Source organism: Haematobia irritans, chromosome 3 (genome assembly GCF_050003625.1).
Source record: "Haematobia irritans isolate KBUSLIRL chromosome 3, ASM5000362v1, whole genome shotgun sequence".
In the NCBI taxonomy this organism is placed as follows: Eukaryota; Metazoa; Arthropoda; class Insecta; order Diptera; family Muscidae; genus Haematobia; species Haematobia irritans.
In genome coordinates this window covers 3,754,878-3,777,734 of record NC_134399.1, presented here as the reverse complement: position 1 = coordinate 3,777,734, position 22,857 = coordinate 3,754,878, and the positions used below count along the sequence as shown (strand labels likewise).

At 32.9% G+C, this 22,857-nt stretch overlaps 3 protein-coding genes and 1 long non-coding RNA gene across 4 annotated transcripts; 2 read left to right on the top strand and 2 right to left on the bottom strand.

Moving 5' to 3' along the window:
• Positions 1-765: 765 nt before the first annotated feature.
• On the top strand, positions 766-1,884 carry LOC142229872 (uncharacterized). The gene is made up of 3 exons (XR_012720516.1): positions 766-1,072; positions 1,137-1,242; positions 1,308-1,884. It is a non-coding gene; the product is annotated as an uncharacterized LOC142229872 (long non-coding RNA).
• Positions 1,885-2,947: 1,063 nt separating this feature from the next.
• Positions 2,948-5,448, top strand: pon (partner of numb). Its single transcript, XM_075301188.1, has 2 exons — positions 2,948-3,436; positions 3,956-5,448. Exons 1-2 carry the CDS (start codon positions 3,047-3,049, stop codon positions 5,243-5,245), a joined length of 1,680 nt encoding a protein of 559 aa, XP_075157303.1. The 5' UTR covers positions 2,948-3,046; the 3' UTR covers positions 5,246-5,448.
• Positions 5,449-6,063: 615 nt separating this feature from the next.
• On the bottom strand, positions 6,064-8,741 carry Coq8 (ubiquinone biosynthesis protein COQ8, mitochondrial). The gene is made up of 4 exons (XM_075298334.1): positions 6,994-8,741; positions 6,745-6,937; positions 6,509-6,679; positions 6,064-6,454 (listed from the first exon to the last, which is right to left on the bottom strand). The coding sequence occupies exons 1-4, from the start codon at positions 8,514-8,516 to the stop codon at positions 6,266-6,268; spliced, it is 2,076 nt and encodes a 691-aa protein (XP_075154449.1). The 5' UTR covers positions 8,517-8,741; the 3' UTR covers positions 6,064-6,265.
• Positions 8,742-10,197: 1,456 nt separating this feature from the next.
• Positions 10,198-12,961, bottom strand: Flad1 (Flavin adenine dinucleotide synthetase 1). The gene is made up of 4 exons (XM_075298333.1): positions 12,909-12,961; positions 11,280-11,872; positions 10,868-11,218; positions 10,198-10,749 (listed from the first exon to the last, which is right to left on the bottom strand). The coding sequence occupies exons 2-4, from the start codon at positions 11,394-11,396 to the stop codon at positions 10,453-10,455; spliced, it is 765 nt and encodes a 254-aa protein (XP_075154448.1). The 5' UTR covers positions 11,397-11,872; positions 12,909-12,961; the 3' UTR covers positions 10,198-10,452.
• Positions 12,962-22,857: the final 9,896 nt, after the last annotated feature.

Genomic DNA, 22,857 nt, shown 5'->3' with positions numbered 1-22,857 from the left:
AAATTATTTAAATTTGGTATGTTACACAAAACCACTTTAGCAAAAATTAGGGCTGTCACCCGGGATAAATACCGTCCCGAAATCCTGGGATTTTCGTACATAAATCTGTATAAAGATGAATATATTTGTATAAAGTCTTGTGAAATAATGAATGGAAAACATCTAAGGAATTGTTGGTGAACCATTTTATATTTGTAATTTAATTAATTTAAAAAAGTAACCATGAAAACAATGTTTTCAGCTTGAAAACTGAACATAGTACTCAGCTTTAACGGGCGATTTATCAAAATTACACAAACGTGTCAACGGTGGTCAATGAAACTAAAAACCCACAAAATGTTAACCTTAGTGGTTGAAGATTTATCCAAATGAGAACTATACAAAAATATAAATGCCCTATTTTAAAAAATCCATAACAATGAAGTTGTAATAGTTAACGTTATTTTTGTAATATACATTTTTTTTGTAGTCAAATACTAAATAATTTAATTTATTATTACGTTAGTAGCAATACAATACTAAAATGTCGTGACTTTTGAAGCCCAGCTTGAACGATAATATGTGTATTTGAACAGCCCAAAGAAAAAATTCACAAACCCTATAAACTATCCAATTTTAGCATTTTTATTCTAAAACGACAACTTTACTCAAAAACGGTTACTCGCAATTAACATTTGCTTATTTTGGAATTTGGCAACACTATTTTGTCGACAAATATCAACCCTGTTTATTTGCATCGTCTAAAGGAAGCCCAATAAACACAGGATGAGCGTTTTTCAAATGCAACAACTTTTCAGTTTGAGGGTAAATATAATTTTCAACATAAATTCAACTTGACTTGAAATAGCTCAACTTCAATACATCTTCAAATTATTTGCGAATTACTTCCAATTTGCCAAAATGTTGACGAAATCTTTGAAGATAATATGAGAAAACTTTGACAAAACACTACCCTAAAATGCAACGAAAAAACCATGTGGTTTTCAATACTTATTTGTGCAACGAAGTTCGTGGTCAATTGCAAGAAATAAAAAAAAATGGAAAATTTTAGACAAATAGTTTATAAAAATATGTAAGTGAAAATAAAAAATGAAATAAAACTTTAAGGAAGTCACTAAATATATATCTCTTTGCAGAAAACTAAAATTATGGATTCTACGTTCTTGAAAACATTAAATAGCTGACCAATGAAAAAATGGTGGACAATTAACTGGAACTGCTTCAAATAGTTTATAATAATTGGTACGTCAATATGAAAAATTAAATCAACACTTTAAAGAAGTCACTAAATTTAAATCTCTTTGCAGAAAACTAATATCTTTGGATGCTACATTCTTGCAAACAATAAGAAGCCGACCAATGAAAAATGAGTGGCTTATCGATAAGAAAAAGTTTCCAGAAACATTACAAGTGCAACCAATTAAAATTGTTAAAAACAACAAATTGTTGAAATCAACAACTTCTGGATGAAAATGTGCATCACATCATCAGTTTATTTCATATGCTATTATCAGTTTAAAATGGATATTTTGTGAATTCCTTCTGCTGGAAATCAATTCTAACACGCGGTCCAGTACGTTCCTAATTTAAAATTGCCCGCATGTTAATAAAAGGAAGGAACCAAAAGGAATGAAATCGAATTATCAATGCAAAAGTGTTTACAAATAATAGGGCTGTTTTCTTTTATCACTGGATACCCTAAGCCGTGGAGGACTAAAAGAAAACAGAGTACTCGTTTATCCAGGACATCTCCAAAAATATGCAACACTGTCATCAGCTGTTCAAAAACAATCACAGAAAAGAAGTGAAATCTTGCATTTTTAATGTATGAAATGCTCCAATTAGTAATAAATATTTACTGCTGCGATTATTTATGACACTATACCACTTTGAATTTCATGTTTTTCGATAAATTAGTCACAATAAAGTGCTATTGTGAATCGATGAAGCGTCACTTCATCAAAACACAATCTGGCAAGATCGGCGCGACTTGCACTGATGGGATGTTCTGGATAGAACACCAGTGCAACGGTGGTCTGGATAGCCCATACAAATGTTGTATCCAGTGCAAAAAGAAAACAGCTCTAATGTTTAAGATATTTAAAGTTTTGTTGTTTGTTTTTTTTGTTCTTATTTGTTGATACGTTTAATATGATTATTATTTATCAATTGGTATTGTAGTGTATTATGTAGTGTATTGTATTATTATATATTTTATTTTGATGAAAATGAATAAATTATACAAAATTCATAGAATTTTGGCTTTGACTTTCAATTTGAAGTGGGTATATCATTCATACAAATTAAGGTTGAAAAGTATTTGCAACGATGTTAATTTTGAATTTGACTCGCATCGAAAATTGTTTGACAAATTATTGAGTAGCGATGCATTTCAGTTTGAGGATAACACTTGAGATATTATTGCTAATGTGTTGAATTTCACTGTTGAGGGTAATGTCTGTTTTTTGTTGAGAACGCGATTTTCTCAACAATTTCTCAACTTGAATATTACCCTAATCCTTTGAAAAAATGTTTGAAAAATTGTTGAAATTTAGCATTTTTCAAACGTTTGTGTTTATTGGGAGGTGTTGTATGAATGGTGTTCGGGGGTACATTAGAATTACACTGCAAATACGGTACTTTTTCACAGTAAATGAAAAAAATGTGCATTAAAACTGGACAGTAAATAATTAAAAACGTTCCTGCGAACTTATAAAATAATTTAGTATTTACGCTTTTTTTTTTTTTTTAAACTGCGAAAAACGAATTTTTATGAAAATCTTCGGCGACTTTGTGAATTCGTTCCGCGGCTTATTTTAAGCCGTTTCCAGCCGGCAAAATCTCGGCGGCGGCGGTTCGTAAATATCGTCGGCGGCTTGCCGAAGCCGGTTTGAAATCGGCTGGCGCAGGACTCTGCTTGCCACCTGCCTTTTCAGTTTGTATCAGTTGCGAGTTGGTTGGTGTTGGTGCGAGATTCAAATATTTAAATTAAAGAATCTACGAAAAATTTATTAAATTTGTTCAAACTAATTTTTCCATTTGCAAAATGACTGCAATAGCTGCAAATTTTAATGTGTCCTCAGATTTAAGTATAACTCCATCGAGGAAACGAAAACGCCATCATTTTGATCGTTCTCAAGAAGCAGTACCTACCACCAATTCCTGCTTCACAAACGAAGCCTTCTCTTCAACACCAAAGAAACTAGCAGCCAAAAGGAGACTTAATAAGGAAAATGCAAATATATTTGGTTTGGAGGAGAAATCAATTTCGGATATTGCTAAAGATCTAAATGAGAATAAACCACAAGAAATAGCAGCTCCTCTAAATCCTTATGAAGTAGTAAGGCCACCAAAAAAGAAGCAAAAGCCAGCAGTTTGTTTTGAGAATCCAGCTCTAAATTTAAATGTACCCGAAAAGCAATTCAACCCTTATGAGGCAAGTAGTATTTTGGTGGTGTTTTGATCTTGTTTACAAACACATGGAGAGGAATGTGTTTGTATGTGTGTGTAAAAATGATCTCTAATTGCAGCAGTATAGACACCTTGAATATTAGAGGTGGGTGAATTCTATTCAATGTCTCAAGAATATTCTTGGCGGTCACGGTGAAAGTCAATCACCACAAACAGGAATAGGGAAATCGTTAATCGACCAGAGTATATGCATACGTCCAATATTTGTGATAGGCAAATTTTATTTTTAAATTAAATTAATAATAAATAAATGTTGGGTTATAGTAGTGCAGTCTTATATTTGAGGCTCAGTTTTCATTCCAATGTTATGGTGCTATTCTCTGAACGCGTCCCATTCATTATTTAAGGAGGACATAGAACTTTAACGATCAGAGACAAATTTCTGCATGCATCATTTAATAAAGAATATGAAATTTTTTATAGGATGATTTAATCCGAACTAAGTTAATATTTCAAATATTCCACATATTTCCTTCTTTTAAAGATTGTACGAGAACCAGTCCCATTGACCAATACTAATTGCTTTGTAAATCCAGCTTTGAATTTAAAGAGCAATGATGAGGTTCCAGCATCACGAAATCCCTTTGAAATTCAAAGGGAGACCATTCCCATAATGCCTTGTAAACTTAAAATTGGTTTACCATTTGTTCCCAATGTTGGTTGTCGCATTGATTTTAAGGATATGTCAATGTCCCAGATTACACCAACGAAACTTTTGGCAGAAAAGCTTGTCTTTTCTCCTGTGGTTAAAAGTAAAACTTCTCTGGGCTCTATTGGAGAAGAAACCATGGATATAGGAAAAGAACTGGATCGTTATCAACTAGAGTTGGAGAACAGCATTAATGAGGCGAAACTACGCAAGAACGGAGAAACTTCACCATTGAAAGAAACATATGAAATAAATGTAGAACAAAAAATTTCCATAACTCACACGCTCACCGAAATAAAGGAAGATGTTGAAACTGAAATGGTCGAAGAGGAAATAGTAGAGAAAACCACACAACAACACACTGAAATAGAAGTCAATCGTGAGCCAAGGACAATAGAAAAAGTTGGACAATCCGTTGACACAAACAATCCTTTTAATAACGTAGAAAATCTCGCTCCAGAGATTTCAACAACTACAAGTAACAATCCATTTATTGACACCGAGGATGATGCTCTAACAAAACCGGACGATTTGGATGAACTTTATGGCCCCGATAGTGATGTCGAAGCTGCCGATGAATCATTCGACTTTAAAGCACCAGCTCCTTTTGTTAGAGCTTATACTAAACCTACTACTCCAAAACTAAGAGTAAGCAAGGAGTCATTAGAGAAAAAAGACAATCATCATGAGGAAGAGACAACACGAAAATCCATGAACGTTAAAAATATGATACGCAAATCCATAAGAAAATTAATGCATCCAAATGCCAGCTCTCAACACAAACAGGATCATTGTAGTGAGACTACAGAAGAGGATGCAAAACATACCCTTGGACTAATCAACACTATACGACAAAGTCTTCGCCGGAAGCCTCCTAGACATTTATTGGAAGAGGAGGAAGCATCCCATATAAACGAATGTGAATTATCCATATTGGATGGTAGTGAAAGGACAATGAAATTAAAATCCGATTCATCGCAGACTGAATATGTCAAAATTGAGGATTTGACCAATGAGAAGAAACATAATATACGAAACAGCATTAGGCGATCCACCCGGGATATGGGTCATCATTTAATGAAGACAGTCTTTCACAAAAAACACGAGGAGTATGAATTTAGATAAGTTTCCTTTGGACGGGTTCGACTACTTCCCTTTTGTTAATTATGTATTCCAAAGATTTTTTCCCATAAAACTAAGTTATTATATTTCTTAAAAATACAATACTTTCATATTTTTATTGCACATCTACATTATATAGAACGTATTCTTAAGAATTTTTGATGTTATCATTCACTATTATATTAAATAAAATTCTCCAAGATGAAGTTTTGGTATATATTTCTTACCATTTAGTTAAGACATGGCACTAAAAAATATACACATATAATTGGGTAAAGAAACTTCGTCATTTCGTTTGGAATTCGCCGAAAATTTGGCATAAGGATCTATATGTATGTGTGTTATAATCGACTGCATCCCAGACAGAATATGTATCTTTGTACAATTCCAAATCAATATATTATTGTCCGTTCATCCGTCGAATGGTGGATGCTACGTAACCAACCATGCGGCAATTCTGTTTTAACCGAAGGCTAACTGTTGCGTATTTCCTAGTTAGATCGATAGTTACAAAAATGGATATCAGACACTGAAAGATGTTTTTGCCCTTAAGATACTATGGGCCCAATACCTATGCACACCAGCCTCGTATGATGTCTGATCTACAGTGCGTCATGAACATCTTGGTATTTCCAGATTGAGGAACCAACTTTCCCTCTACAATTAATTTCATTAAATAAAAAACTAGCTATTTTTTTCAAATCGATCAACAAGTGTATATTTTAGTTAGTTTTATAAACAATAAAAAATAATACATAGTTTTGTTTGAAACACAAAAGCTTCTCTTCATACCTCCCACAATATCATGGTAAAGAGGACAATTATTTTTTTTTTGTAAAAATATTGAAAACTCCGGAAACTTTATTTACAACTTTTAGTGTTTATGTTTTTATTAAAGGGGAACATATTAAACATATACCCAATTCTTTTTATTGTAAAAATATTACAAAACTCGAAACTCTTTATATACAACTATCCATAGTTGTTTTAAGGCTTAAACTATTTCGGTAAATATTATATATTTTATTCTTTGTATTTACCCACCACTATCTCGTCGAAAAGTGGACGGCATTTCAATTTGATATTTAGGCGGGAACATAGTAAAAATATACCCGATAATTTACGATGTATTGAATAGATTTCCTCCGGAGGTGGACATAAACGGTGAGCCACCATAGTGGGAACCAAGTGGGCTATGCGTTCGGTGGTGTTCTAGAACAAAATTAAATTTTACATAATGTTTACACAAAAATAAGTAACTCGTACCTGTCGCCCAAAATCAAATTCACCCTCGAATCGGAACATTTCACCCAAAATCATAACTGCATCAATATGAGCTTCCTCCATTTGTTTGGTTTCATATGAAGTTAGGAAACCCATATCTCGGGAGATTTGTAAAACTCCGTGGCGATCATTATTTACAGCACATATAATTATCTAAAAAATAAAACAAATAATTTAGTTCTAACAAAATCCTTTAATTCTTTCCATTGGCGACTTACATTTCTGTAGTTTCTAATGAAATCTTTTTGATAGAAGCGCGTGGATCCAAAATCAATGAGCATTAACCTCCTGGACTGTGCATCGTAGAGAAAATTTGACCAATTAGGATCTGTTTGCATACATTGGAACTCAAAGAGTTCCCTAAGGCACAACTTTAACACTGATTGTCCAATATGGTGGCGATGGTCATAACTAAAAATAACAACCAATTTAAGCAATATACAAATTGTACGTATTGTTGTTTCTACCTCATATCGAAGCATTTATCCAAAGGCACTCCGGGAACTAATTCTGTAGTTAATACGCTGTTTGTGGTTGTACTTCTTACAACAGTCGGGGCATAGTATTCTTTGTAGGGCTCTATCATTTCTTTAAATTTTTCGGTATAGTCAGCCTCACGAGTATAATCCACTTCCCATGTCAGTTCACGTTTAGCTACCTTCACAACATTGTCTATGAAAAAGCCTTTGGGGAAAACATCCCACACTTTTAACATTCCCACTAAATTATCAATATCACTTTCTATACTCTTAGCCACTCCAGGATATTGAATTTTAACTGCTACTGCCATTCCATTCTCTAGAACAGCCCTATGCACTTGACCTATAGAAGCTGCAGCGAACGGTTTATCATCAAAGCTTTGAAATAAATTACGCCATTGTGGACCCAACTCAGAGTTCATTACACGCTCGACTTGCCAATCGGGCATGTAATCTGCAGATTGGCGAACCCTTTCAAATGCCTTGGCCAATTGTGGAGATACCACATTGCTATCTTGTATGGACAAAATTTGTCCGATTTTTAAAGCTGCTCCACGTACTTTACACAGAGTATCGACAATTCTGTCGGCATTGGCAGGACTTAGTAAAGCCTCCTTAACGTTTTTAGCTCCTCCGAGACCCAGGGCACCTTTTGTTAACTCATTGATAGTTCCTATTCCCAAACCTGCAAATAGCCCACCAAACGAGGCCATTCTACCTAAACGACTTGAAGGTACTGTTCTTTGTTTCGAAACTGATGCAAGAGATGGTAGTTCTATTTGTGCTCCGCCTGATGACGAAGTTGCTGTTGTTGATGAGGATGAGGATGGAGCTCCTGCGACAAACGATAGGACATTTTTAACATATTCTGTATCAGCTTTCATGTCCTCTGGTACTGCTGTGCTTGTGGAAGTTGTCGTTGATTTAATGTCTTCGGATTTTGCTGAGGTTTCCCTCGCCTTTACGTCTTCGTTGATTTCACGCCGGTGTGTCTGAAGACGTCTGGATAATATTTCTTCCATTTCTTTCAATGTTATCGATGAAATATCTAAATTAGCGGCATCAATTTTTCCACCTTTGCCAATGGGAGTTGATGTTTGTGCTGTTGTCCCAGAGAAGTTCGACATCTGCTGCTTTTCTGTTTGATGATCTTGTTGTGTCTCTGCATTTCCCCCTTGTACACCTGTACCAAATGGTATAGGTATCTGACTCATCTTGAAATCACTTGAGATTTTTGATGCTGTCAGCTGTCTAAAACCCTCCGCTACCACACAACTTCTCTCCTTTGTTTCTTGTAAAATCTGTTGAATTTTCTTCAACTCTTCACTGGGATTCTGACTAGTCGACTTCAAATACTCTGTACTTAAGCGAATATTTTCCTCCAATAACTCCCTTATGCTTGAATTTGACCACAAATGTCTACTCAATTCACGTTGTTCTCTACATGCCGCCTCCACAACCAACTGTAACCCCTTTAATACAGCAGCAACGTCTGAACTTGTACGGGCCATATCACATTTGTCTTAACTGCCACTAAACTAGGATAATTTTAATGGAAAATTTATTATTTTCCTTTAATTTATCCCCTGTAGGATCAACGTTGAGGAGCAATTTCGAGAATTGTGTTCAATTTCGCGAGTAAAGGCAACAAAATAAAAACAGCTGGGAAAAAGTTATGTAAAAACAAGTAAAGAAAGTCTAAAGTCTGGCGGAGCCGACTCTATTATGCCCTTCACCACTTTTTATAAAAATTGCCAAAGTACCCACATTATATGGGAGCTATATCTATATCTAAATCTGAACTGATTTCAATTAAACTTTGACATGCATAGTATGAAAGTTAATTATACTTTCTGTGCAAAGTTTCACGTAAAGTAATGTACCTAGTCATCTTCTTGATGTTACAAACATATGCGCCAACAGATAATAACCTGTTCCAAAGTGTGGCGCAGGGTATAAACACGGAAAGAGAACAGCTGTGTAAGGCAGAGCCATCTATTGGGCTATATATGTCAATTTGAAGGCATTCACAGAGCGAGATTTGCTTTAAAGCTGGCACTGTGTCAGTTTTTCAAAATCGCGACTTTTTTCAACTAATCAAAATTATGAATGAAAGCCAATTTTCCTGATGAATCTTGACAAAACAGTGGATGAAAAGGTCCGTAAGAATCAAAAACATGCAAAAATTGCAGCGAACAGCTGTGTAATGACAGAGCCATCTATGGAGCTCTAGATGCTTTCTTCCCAATTTCGTTAACTCGCCGTGATGATTTAAAGTTCACATTTTAAAATACACGTGTTTTTGAGGAAATCTTGTGTTTTGAACTTGATTAGTTGTATGGGAATATTGACTCGCTTTCAAATGCTTATAAAGGGAAAACATTCCAAAATCCAATGTATGGTGAGAACGCCGTATAGTCCTTTGTGTTGTATCTGTTTTTTTTTATCTTTTTTGTGTTTTATCTTTTTTTTAATTTTTGAATTTGAGCATTTTTGGTAACATAATTATGGCAACACTGGTTTTCGCATAGCCAAAGAGTGGGAAATACAAGAGAAAGCGAAACCTTGAAGCAAAATTGCGTCAGTAGGTGGCAGTCATGAGGAAACATTAAAAAAATTTATTTAATATTATGCAGTTTTTGTCAGCGTTTCTCTCAAATATCATGCAGTTTGCGTCTGTTCTGTTCTCTGCCGGCTTTACGAAATTGAGTAAAATAAGATCTAGAACCTATTTTGTAATAACAAATGTTTTCATTCCATAAATTTTTTGGCAATTTTAAATTAAAACTTCCGATGCTTCTATAACCAATTAATCAAAACAGCGCTTCGACTGCAACGCCGGTAATACGAAACCGCTGCGTTCATTGTGCGACATCTATACGGATGGCATTTGTTTTCTTTGCAGGAAAATGATAAAGTGTATGAAATTAATTAACTTACCATTCTTCAAGAATGGTAAATTTATTACCATTCTTCTTAAGAAATTATCGGAGCCACTAATATGGTGTTCACAAATTAGGTACAGTCTATCAGACGTATCTCTGTGTGGCATGAATGGGTCTTCTTCAGAATAGAATGGAGAATGAAGCCGCCTAGTCGACGAATATGTCCCCTCCAGAGAATGAAGCCGAATGAATCAGCTATATAGGATAGAAAGAATTTCTAGTTGTAGTTTAGTTTCGAAAAAACGCATTTGTTGCTTTATCATATATACATATTTATCATATTAGGTATTGTCTTTTTTTTGTTGTTGTTGTATTAAATACATTTTAGTTCGTTTATAAATATAAAAAAAAAATAATTTAAATTATGTACTAAATAATTTTAAATAGAAATTATTTCTAATAACAGCACCCGAATAAGTTTATGTGTTTCCTGTACAGCTAAATTAAAAATTATTGTATAAAGAAAGTAGTTATGGATGGTATTTGAAAAAAAGAAGAAATACTATTTAGAAGTAGAATTGTCCTTGTTGGGCTTTATACGACCAGCGCGTTCCAGTTCATCATTGTCAATAAGTTCATGACCAGGGCGATAATTCAAAACCGCACCCGTTGTGTCGTCTACCACACGTAAATAAGGATTTGGTTGGGTATTTGTCTTATTGCCTATGGAAGTATAGCCTTTTTGATATAGACTGCAGTAAGGAACATTGTATAGGTACATGTATTGCCAAACATCTCGACATTTCCAATCCAATATGGGATTGATACGCATTAATGGAGGCCAACCGGCATCTGTGGGCTGAAATGTAAGTGGTATTTGTCCATATTAGAATTTATAATTATTATTTTTGTATTGTATTATTTTTATTATAAACGTGTAGAGCCTCAAGAACGTCTTTAATTGTATATTTTCATACCTGCATTATTTTCAAATCCTGACAATATGGATCTGTTCTCCGACATCCCATAAATACTGCTTTAATGCGAGGCTTTTCTTTACATAACTCTTCCAAAGCATTTTTAATTGGACCAGGTTTCCTTATTAAGTCTATGTTAAAGAGCTTTTCACAATCTATCACAAATTCTTCGACTTCTTCAAAGGCATCAGGATCTGTTATATACAAAGTAGGTATTTTTATATGCTGCAGACAAGGATTCGATTGAAAGTAAGTGTGTAATAAATGTAGGACAACTGTACAATCTTTTCCGCCATTAAATGACAACATAACTTCACTGGGTTTATATAATTGAAAGATTTCATGAAGAGACTGGAATATGGATAAATTATTAGAAGAAAACATTATTGTTATTTATCATTCCAATTTTTACCTCTATTAATGTGTTGACCTGGTCATGAACTTTCTGCGTCAACTCATTATAATTGCTGTACTTTTCATCTTTTAAGAGTTTCGAATCTTTACTTGTTCTATTCACCTCAAGTTCCATGTTGTGCAAAATACTATAGGCTAAATATTTGTTATGGATATTGTTATCCTCTTCCTTTTCCGATTTCGTATCCAGTTTGCTAAGTTTACACTTTTGGGAGTATATGGATGTCAACAATTCTGGGCCTTTTTTAAGTCTTGGCAATTCTATATTTTTGTGTCGTTCCTTTTTGCCTTTGATTCTAGGCAGCAATGGAAAGCCTTGTTCAAAATATTTACGTCTATGATGGTCACTATTTGTGTTTTCCTCTGAAGATCCGGTATTTTGTTTTTCGTATATTTCACATCTCCTAATTAATTTTTTCTTTTTGTTTTCAGAAAAATTAGAGTTTCCTTCGCTATCGGTTTGGCAAGTTTGTGTTCTATCTTTGGGTGTTCCTGTATTTGTAGTCTTTTTTCCCTTTGGTTCCCTGGGTTTGTATTTGATGGCTGATGAATTTTCAGAAACTGCCGGTTTTGTTACTTTTGTTTTTTCTGCTTTTGAATAAGATACTTGATTTTCCATTATATGATTTTTTTAATGTTATTCTATAATTGTTAATTTTTATGAATATGGGTGAGTTGATTTGTTAAAATAAAACAACAAAGAACAATAAAACAAACACAATAACACAAAAACTGAAACAAAACTCTATACCATCATTTTATGCAAATAAATAACCAAGTGAATAAGTAGATCAACATATTTTTACAACATTTTAATAATTTAATTCATATAACGTGGTGGTAGACCAAAACTCAGTAGTTTGCCAAAACATATAACTGATATTTTATTACTTGGCATCAGAGTACGTTTGATTTAATTTTATTGTTGAAGTCATATATTCCGATGCAGTATAAAATTCAAATAATTAAATTTTGGTGTTTAATAAACTGTTATTCTTGACATATTCCCACAAATATAAATATAAAATGGCTTTTTTTAACTAACAATTAAAAACGGTTGGGTTTTTCCCCCTTTTACGGTTTTCAACCCCTGGGAAGGCAGACTCTTATACTTGATTAATGTGGTAAAATTTCTTTGTTTTTTTTTTTTTAAATTCATTATATACCTAAATCAAAACATTGATTTGATCCATACTATATAAAAAATTCCCAGACAAAGATTCAACAAACTATTGACAGTTCAATTTCCTCATTCCTTTTGTTCTAATACTATTGAAGCCATTGATATGACGTATATTTCACACTGGCGTAGTGCTTTTATTGGCCCACAACAATACTAGGAGAAAAATATGATATATCATCCTATAACCCAACTACCTCAATATTGTTTTGTGTACTACACTACGATTATACCCCTTACCCCTTTTCCAAACTAATTTATATGACTTCTTACATCACTCCTGAATACACGTGAAACATACAATAATAACGTAGACGCATCGGAGGAGGAGGGACGTGAATAAACTTTCTATTTTATTTAGACGTCTCATCGTGATGATGTTGATGATAACAATAAGATGATTTGGATTGATATGGAAAGAAAATGGATAGAGGAAACCTCACTTACAATTAGCAAAATTTTTCCTTACAACGGTCTCACCATGTATTTCATCTCTTACGTCGGATGTTTATTGAAAAGATTAGGGTTATTCTCACTATTTATATTAATTTTGAGTTAATTCATAATTTTTCTGTAACAAATTTTATTGTAACAAATTGCTCCCTGGTAACTATGTTCCCACTTTCCCCTTTAGAAGAAGACTGAAGACAATAAAAAATTCCAGCTGTTGTGTATGACATATGGTTTTTGTTTGGAATTTAGGCGGCCGTTTTTACATGCTACATAAATGGGACGTCCACACGAACAGATAAATTGTCCATTTTTTCGTTCATTTATGCGATTGGGTTTTTCAGCTTGGAGTAATTTTTAATATCTGTAAAATTCGGAAGATCTACATTCCAGGTACTATCCATCTACCAGGTTAGGTACTATCCATAAAAAAATTCATTTCTACAGTTGCTGACAAATTTTTGAAATTTCGTGAGACGGTTTTATCGATTGTTCAGATTGCTCCCATAAGAAATGCATGGCAATACTTTTTTGTTGGCATGCAAATCAAATTTCCGCACAGATTCATATCCCGCTTAAAGAGCAACGAAAATTCATGTATTATTCCAATAATGTAGTTTGTTGGATAAAATATAAACAATCGATAAAAACCCCTTAAGGAAATTTTCGCTATCACTCTATTTAGCATTGAATTCTGACCGTTTTTTCAAACAAAATGAGGCTTCTAATAGTAATGGCAAAATGCTATTATAGATCGATAATGATAAGCAAATTTGTCGATGGTAACGATGGATATAAAATCGGACTTTGAAATGGTGGCAGGGACAATATGCATATCGGACGTTTCGGTAACAATTAATTTCTATATTTGCTAACAATTTATCGAAACTTCCTGAGGCGGTTTTATCGATTTTTCTCGCATAATAAATGCATGCAAAACTGTAATGTTGATATGCAAGCAAAATTTCCGTTAGAAGGCCGGTATGCATATCCAGCCGAAATTTCCGCTACCCATAAAAAATGCATTTCTATATATATTTGCTAATGAAAATTTCGTTAGGCGTTATTATCGATTGTTTACATTTTGCTCCCATAATAAATACATTGTAAAACTGTGTTATGAACGTAAAGTTTAAAGAGTGCCGAAAATTCTTTTTGTATGCAATAACAGTCGATAATATCTCCCTCACTCTATTTAGCATTGAATTCTGACCGTTTTTCAAACAAAATGAGTCTTCTAATAGTAATGGCAAAACGCTATTATAGATCGATAATGATAAGCAAATTTGTCGATGGTAACGATGGATATAAAATCGGACTTTGAAATGGTGGCAGGGACAATATGCATATCGAACGTTTCGGTAACAATTAATTTCTATATTTGCAATTTATCGAAACTTCCTGAGGCGGTTTTATCGATTATATCTCGCATAATAAATGCATGCAAAACTGTAATGTTGATATACAAGCAAAATTTCCGTTAGAAGGCCGGTATGCATTGCTATATATATATACATACATATATATATATATATATATATATATATATATATATATATATATATATATATATATATATATATATATATATATATATATATATATATATATATATATATATATATATATATATATATATATATATATATATATATATATATATATATATATATATATATGTATATATATATATATATACATATATATATATATATATATATATATATATATATATATATATATATATATATATATATATATATATATATATATATATATATATATATATATATATATATATATATATATATATATATATATATATATATATATATATATATATATATATATATATATATATATATATATATATATATATATATATATATATATATATATATATATATATATATATATATATATATATATATATATATATATATATATATATATATATATATATATATATATATATATATATATATATATATATATATATATATATAATATATATATATATATATATATATATATATATATATATATATATATATATATATATATATATATATATATATATATATATATATATATATATATATGTATGTATATATATATAGCAATGCATACCGGCCTTCTAACGGAAATTTTGCTTGTATATCAACATTACAGTTTTGCATGCATTTATTATGCGAGATATAATCGATAAAACCGCCTCAGGAAGTTTCGATAAATTGCAAATATAGAAATTAATTGTACCGAAACGTTCGATATGCATATTGTCCCTGCCACCATATATATATATATATATATATATATATATATATATATATATATATATATATATATATATATATATATATATATATATATATATATATATATATATATATATATATATATATATATATATATATATATATATATATATATATATATATATATATATATATATATATATATATATATATGCTATTGAAAATTTCGTGGGGCGTTATTATCGATTGTTTACATTTTTTTCCCATAAGAAATACATTGTAAACCTGTGTTATCGGCGTAAAGCTTAAAGAGTGCCGAAAATTCAACAATCTCTAGTTAAAGTATGTAGAATATGATGGGAGGGGGGGAAAAGAAATATCACTAAATATGCATACCATGATAGATACGTTTATTCAGATTAGTTTTAGGTCGGCAAGATAGTTTGACATTTGTTTACTAAAGTCTGGTAAGCAATTTTTGCGAAGAATAATGTGGCAAGCCGGTAATGCAGTTTGCGTGTCTTAAGGGAGAACTTTGTCCTAGTATTGATGTATTTCTTACATCTTACGAATCCTCAAGGAATTTTTATTACTATAACGTATTTTGTATGTGCAAAACTTCGTAATTCACATATAAACAAAATTTCCGCTAGAGGGGCATAACGGATTTACAGTATTGCCATAATTAATTTTTTTACCTTTATATACTCTTTCGATAGAGGCCACTCCGTTTACATGTTACGAAACCATATTGGCATGCACCCGATATATTTGCTAGATGCCAACAACGCTGGGTTATTGACATGCAAACAAATTGATCGATAAAGGTGTATCGAAGTATATGATTCTGCACCAACATTTTTTGCTAAAAATACATAGCCATCTCATAGAACTAATATGATATTTTTGACACCTTCTCTCTTAGTTTGCAATTCCTTAACCCACTGACGGCAATGATTTCACACAATGGAAGTTGGCAGTTATTTTTATTGGCATTCTGTTGATTTTTTAAATAACGGTTTTTGTTTTGAATTTCTAATTAATGTAGTAGTGAGGGCAAAGTTTATATTTATGATGTATTTTTAGATTAAGTTTATGGGTTAATTAAACCAAGTCAAGGTAGGACATTTTAAAGTTATCTATGGGTATTTTAGGATTTCTTTGATTTATTTAACTAACATACAAATACAACTATCAATTGCATAATATAAATGTTACCATTGCATATTGCTTTTACGATTGTTGGAATTCTACTTTCGATTGGTCATAAATGCGAGTGGATCTTTAACTATTTCAAATCATGTACGAATGCCCCCATTGATCCCAAAAAGGCGTGGGATTAACACTCTTGTTTTTGTGGTAATTTGGTAGTCATTGTCAAAAAGGTAAAACAGCCAGCAAAAAAATAAAACCGATGGGAAAAATAGCTTAACACGTATTTCGTGTTAAAGAAATAAGCAAATCATCATCATACGCTTTTTGAATATAAATTATAGCCATAATCGCGTAATTTCGGCCAAAACAAGTAATTTTCGTTTGAGATTTTTAACAAGAGATTAGAGTGGCTAAGTGGCTTCTCGATCCATGAATGAGTAGCAAAACAAGGGTTGTAGGTCTAGGTCCCCGGCACTTGAAAGACAATTTATCAACTACAAAGGTGACAAACTTTCTTGTTGTTATTGTATTTAAGCATTGAAAAAACCGCCAACATGCAGGTCTTATAGGCTATAATCATATCATATCAAAGCCTTATTAGAAGACCTACCTTATAGTGTTCATCGACTGATAACACCATACCACCTCCTCTGTGGTAGTGGGTGGGTCGGTGAAGTATGCGGTAGGATTGTGTAACTGCCTTATTATTTTTTTATCTAATGACTATTTTTTGTGTTTAGATTAACAGTTTTTTTGTTTGAATAAAATTTCTATTTTTAGAAGTTCAGTTTGCATGGCAAGAGGCTTTTTGGTGGCAATTTAGTTCACTTGTTATCAGACCTAAGTTGGCCCGGTTACCAAGTAAGTGCAGGCATTTTTGTTCTAAGAGTTAAATGCTCATATTGGTATTCGAGTCATCTTAGGTTCATGGTCAGAAATCATCTTTATCTAAATGACCGCTGGAATTGTGATTTATTTTTTTTTTTAAATTTTTTATATCATTTCACATAAGTCTATGGCCAATATTGATTGAAATTTAAAGGTTTTTAGTTATATTTGAATATTAAGAATATTGTTATATTTGGAATATTAAGAAAAAAAAAAGCTATTTGCATTTTTTAGTTTTCTATAAAAACAAAAAATAAAAATACATTAAAACACATAAACTTATACATATATATGAAATGCTCTAGGGTTAAAACTTGAAATAAAACTTAAACAATTGTTTCCAAATCTATTGATAAATTTAGCTTATGAAACTCCCTCTTGTGTAGCTACATAAACAACCAGACCATGCAAGATTTTACATTTTAAACCCCCGAAAGTTTTTTGTTTCTTGTTGTCTCGAAAGCGTATTGTGAGAAAAAGGGGGGAGATTTTACAATTTTGTCTTTGGGATGTGGTTTATTATCGTTTGTTGTTAGGTGACATAATACCATGGGAAATCTATGTGACTAATAAATAACTCCAATTAAATGTGAATTAGAATAAAATTAAATATAAATTTAATATTACATGAGAACTTTCCGCAGAATTACTCTCTGACATTTCCTACTACACATTGATTGCTTAGAACATAACATAAGTTCTTATGTTTTACATAAAAAATAAACACATATTTGATTATAATTTAACTCATTATTTTATTATGGCCACGGTAACAATACATGTATAACAAAAGTTTATATACTGTATGGGAAAACAAGTATATACAGCACTAAGTTCGGCCGGGCCGAATCTTAAATACCCACCACCATGAACCAAATATTAGGGTTTCCTTTGAAATTTCAGGAGGGCTTCAGGACTTGAGGACACTTCCCGAAGATAAATTTAAAGATTTCACCTATGAGGACTATATCAGATTCTGGATTTATAAGAACCATTTTTGCTTGAGTTTTAGAGGAATCATTAACATCTCTTGTAAGTGTGCAAGAAAATTATAAAATAACGTCTTGATTTGAAATCTTAAATCTGTAGAAGTAAAATCTGGAAATTTTACATTGAGTTTCATGCAATTTTCATGATCAGTGCGCCTTCTACACCCTCCAGAAGTGAAGTCGGTCTATATGGTGGCATTACCAAATGGACCGATAAAAACTTAATCCGATACACGTTTTTGTGAGCCTAAAATACCAGATTATTTACAATTTCAGGCAAATCAGATAAAAACTACGGTTTCTAGAAACCCAAGGAGTTAAATCAGGAGATCGTTCTTATGGGGACTATACTAAAATATGGACCGATACTCACCGTTTTCAGCACACCTCTTTATGGTCCTAAAATACCTCTAGATTTCCAATTTCAGGTAAATAAGATAAAAACTTCGGATTCTAGAAGCCCAAGAAGTAAAATCGGGAAATCGGTCTATATGGGGGCTATACCAAAATATGGACCGATACTCACCATTTTCAGCACACCTATTTATGGTCTTAAAATACCTCTAGATTTCCAATTTCAGACAAATTGGATAAAAAACTACGGTTTCTATAAGCCGAAGACCCCGAATCGGGAGGTCGTTTTATATGGGGACCATACCAAAACATGGACCGATACTCACAATTTTTGGCACACGTATTTGTGGTCCTACAATACCTCTAGATTTCCAATTTCAGGTAAATTGAATAAAAACTGCGGTTTCTATAAGCCCAAGAAGTAAAATCGGGGGATCGGTCTATATGGGGGCTATACCAAAATATGGACCTATACTCACCATTTTTGGCACACCTCTTTATGGTCATAAAATACCTCTAGATTTCAAATTTCAGGCAAATTGGATAAAAACTACGATTTCTATAAGCCCAAGACCCCAAATCGGGAGGTCGGTTTATATGGGGACTATATCAAAACCTGGACCGATATAGCCCATCTTCGAACTTGACCTGCCTGCAGACAAAAGACGAGTTTGTGCAAAATTTCAGCACGATTGCTTCATTATTGAAGACTGTAGCGTGATTACAACAGACAGACAGACGGACATCGTTATATCATTTCTCACTGATCAGGAATATATATACTTTATATAGTCGGAAATCGATATTTCGATGCGTTACAAACGGAATGACAAACTTATTATACCCCCTTCACCATTCTATGGTGGTGGGTATAATTATTGCTGAGAAATAAGTCGCCATGGTGCAAAAAATGTCGACTTTCCGAATCTATGACTTTTTCAAAATTTGGAAAATTAGATTTTTCGACGTTTTGAAATTTTGGAACTTTTGGCCGTTTTTGAGCTGAGGAACACAATCTGCCACCTACACTCAAAAAACATTGGCCCCACCAGAAAGGAATATTTTGTTTAATTTTAGAAAAATTGGGTTACATTTAGAAAATTTTTACTAAACTTACAAAAGCAGATGTTAGACCGACTTCACAAAAACAAGAAAATATTTTTACGAAAAATTTAAGAACATTTTTTTAGACATAATAACTTTTTAAAGAAAATTTCGTGGATTTCAAAAAATTGGAAAAATATCTTTAGTGCCATAAGAAGTTCATGATGGGCCCATTATTGGTAAAATTTACAAATTTTAAGAAATTCCAAACTATTTTGTGGGAGACCCGAAATTAGTATGAATACTAAAGTGCCATATAAGGTTTATATTGTTTAGGTTTAAGACACATATTAATTTTTTTAATAATGACCCGAAAATATTTTCTTCATTCTATGATTCTATGTGTAGCCCAGTGACCTCTTGCTTAGAGGCAAATACCGAATACTAAAACCATTTGTCCACCATTATCCCGACAATGTGTCCAGCTTTAACAGGTTGGCTGATAAGTCCCCGGTCTAACAAAGAAAAACACAAAATTCGTTTTTAATATTCAACATAGTTCCCTTCAAGAACGATACAACGATTATAACGACCTTCCAATTTTTTGCTACCATTTTGGTAGTACTCCTTCGGTTTTGTCTCAAACTAGGCCTCAGTTTCGGCGATCACCTCTTCATTGCAGCCAAATTTTTTCCCTGCGAACATCCTTTTGAGGTCTGAGAACAAGTAAAAGTCTCTGGGGGCCAGATCTGGAGAATACGGTGGGTGGGGAAGCAATTCGAAGCCCAATTCATGAATTTTTGCCATCGTTCTCAATTACTTGTGGCACGGTGCGTTGTCTTGGTGGAACAACACTTTTTTCTTCTTCATATGGGGCCGTTTGTCGCGATTTCGACCTTCAAACGCTCCAATAACGCCATATAAAAGTCACTGTTGATGGTTTTTCCCTTCTCAAGATAATCGATAAAAATTATTCCATGCGCATCCCAAAAAACAGAGGCCATTACTTTGCCAGCGGACTTTTGAGTCTTTCCACGCTTCGGAGACGGTTCACCGGTCGCTGTCCACTCAGCCGACTGTCGATTGGAGTCAGGAGTGTAGTGATGGAGCCATGTTTCATCCATTGTCACATATCGACGGAAAAACTCGGGTGTATTACGAGTTAACAACTGCAAACAACGCTCAGAATCATCAACACGATGTTGTTTTTGGTCAAATGTGAGCTCGCGCGGCACCGGTTTTGCACAGAGCTTCCGCATATCCAAATATTGATGAATGATATGACCAACACGCTCCTTTGATATCTTTAAGGCCTCTGCTATCTCGATTAACTTCATTGTACGGTCATTCAAAATCATTTTGTGGATTTTTTTGATGTTTTCGTCGGTAACCACCTCTGGGGCAGAGTCCGGAAACTCATTGTCAAGCCAAGTTTTTGCTTCCACCGTATTTTTCCCCTTCAGAAAACAGTATTTTATCAAAACACGAAATTCCTTTTTTCCATTTTTTTCACAATAACAAAAGTTGCTTCACAAAAAACGCTCTATCTCAAAAACGAATTGTCTTACAGACGTCAAATTTTGACACGAATCATTTGAAGGTTGGTACTATATAAAAATAATATGCATTTAATACTAGCGACGCCATCTATGTGTCAGACCGGGGACTTATCAGCCAACCTTACATCTTCCAAATTTAACCATTCTCCTCGTTGAATATTTCTCACCTTATCTCTCATGCTTACCCCTTACAAATAATCCCAATAGAAGATCTCGGTATAATCCTTACTTTTTTCTCAATGTAATAAATACTCAGCTTACATGGATTTTGATATATTTTTAAATAAATTGTTTGACATGTGTTAAGACATGAGAGCAAAGTATCCACCAAATACCTTGTAATAACAACGGGTTTGATTAATCACAAAAAAATCGAAAAAAATCCAACTATCAATGTCACTGCTAAGCAAAAGTCAAAACAACAACTGGTGGTTTATAATTTGTGTATCTGGAAGTAGCTATGCAACTGTCTGCAGTGGAAATGATTGCATAAAAATGGAAACAAAAATTTTACCCAATCTGGATGATGTACTGGACACCAAATGACAAAAATTCGACTATTTATTGCACTTCATCACCCATTGGTTCATTCACCTTTTTCGGGGACACTTGTTCAGCTAGCCAAACAATTGACCCACTTTTATTGGTGTTTGTAGAAAAAGATTTCGATAACATGCCCTAGTATTTGAATATCAATTCAAATTCAAAGTCAAGTCGTCGATTGGATACATTTTCGAATAAGGAAAACTCACGTGCTTTCTTTCAGTTTGATTTGTGGTCCATAAATTCAGCCACAGCACTGTTTATGGATGATCAAGTACCTGCAGTAAATTTGGAAAAAGTGCTCATTACTATTATGTAAATTTATGAATATGTAATCCAGAGTTAAAAAAGAGATGAAGACAACATCAGAGCTTTGTATGGAAGGTGTCTATGAGACAATGATAATGATGATGTTGACACGTTCTGGAAGTGTTTGGGTGTTTATGCTCGAATTGTTGGACAAGACAACTGAGAAACTGATATTCGCAAAGCGGGTGTTGTTTGTCTCTTTATGATGATGTCACAATAAATTATTAATAAAAAAATTATCCATTTCCAAAAAAAAAAACTAAAATTACTTTAGAGTGCGTGAGTGTCTCTGGGTATGACCATAGATTACTTCAATGGTCATAGAGTACTTGAGTGGCCTGGAAGACTGAAAATGGTAAAAATATAAAAACAATTGTTACAATTGAAATATTAAACATTTCACTTTGGTTAAGGCAGCGAGTTGTACACATTCTCTGGTTCGCTGATTTTTAAAATTGGGTATAACCTCCTTTTGTTAAACAAGATGCAATATTTGGTAAGTCTAATGAAAATACAAAAGAAATTTTGTTATCGATATTTTTTTATTTTTAGATGCATTTTTTGTTTATATGGGTTATAGGCCTATCCTTGGCTGTGTTAAATAATGGTCAGCAGGATGTGGGATCAAAGCCCACACTTTACAATTCACCTGCCTCTCAATATTTGCCCAGTGAGATAGATCGTTATTCCAATATACAGCGACCTAATGAGGATACTACCCTTAATCCACGTATCTATAAGTATCCTAAACCCAAAATCCTTAATTTAGCTAGCCAGAAACCTACCGATGTTGGATTTCAAAATCAGGGCGCCTTTCACCATAACGGAATATCCCAACAAAATGAAC

What these genes read in the sequence shown, in the direction of transcription:
- pon (XM_075301188.1), top strand. Translation starts at nt 3,047, where the DNA reads ATGACTGCAATAGCTGCAAATTTTAATGTGTCCTCAGATTTAAGTATA. An exon ending in AGCAATTCAACCCTTATGAG is followed by an intron (nt 3,437 to 3,955) that starts GCAAGTAGTATT and finishes CTTCTTTTAAAG; the next exon opens with ATTGTACGAGAACCAGTCCC.
- Coq8 (XM_075298334.1), bottom strand. Translation starts at nt 8,516, where the DNA reads ATGGCCCGTACAAGTTCAGACGTTGCTGCTGTATTAAAGGGGTTACAG. An exon ending in GATAAATGCTTCGATATGAG is followed by an intron (nt 6,938 to 6,993) that starts GTAGAAACAACA and finishes TGTTATTTTTAG; the next exon opens with TTATGACCATCGCCACCATA. An exon ending in AATTTGATTTTGGGCGACAG is followed by an intron (nt 6,455 to 6,508) that starts GTACGAGTTACT and finishes ATTTTGTTCTAG; the next exon opens with AACACCACCGAACGCATAGC.
- Flad1 (XM_075298333.1), bottom strand. Translation starts at nt 11,396, where the DNA reads ATGGAACTTGAGGTGAATAGAACAAGTAAAGATTCGAAACTCTTAAAA. An exon ending in AGGTCAACACATTAATAGAG is followed by an intron (nt 11,219 to 11,279) that starts GTAAAAATTGGA and finishes TCCATATTCCAG; the next exon opens with TCTCTTCATGAAATCTTTCA. An exon ending in AGGATTTGAAAATAATGCAG is followed by an intron (nt 10,750 to 10,867) that starts GTATGAAAATAT and finishes CTTACATTTCAG; the next exon opens with CCCACAGATGCCGGTTGGCC.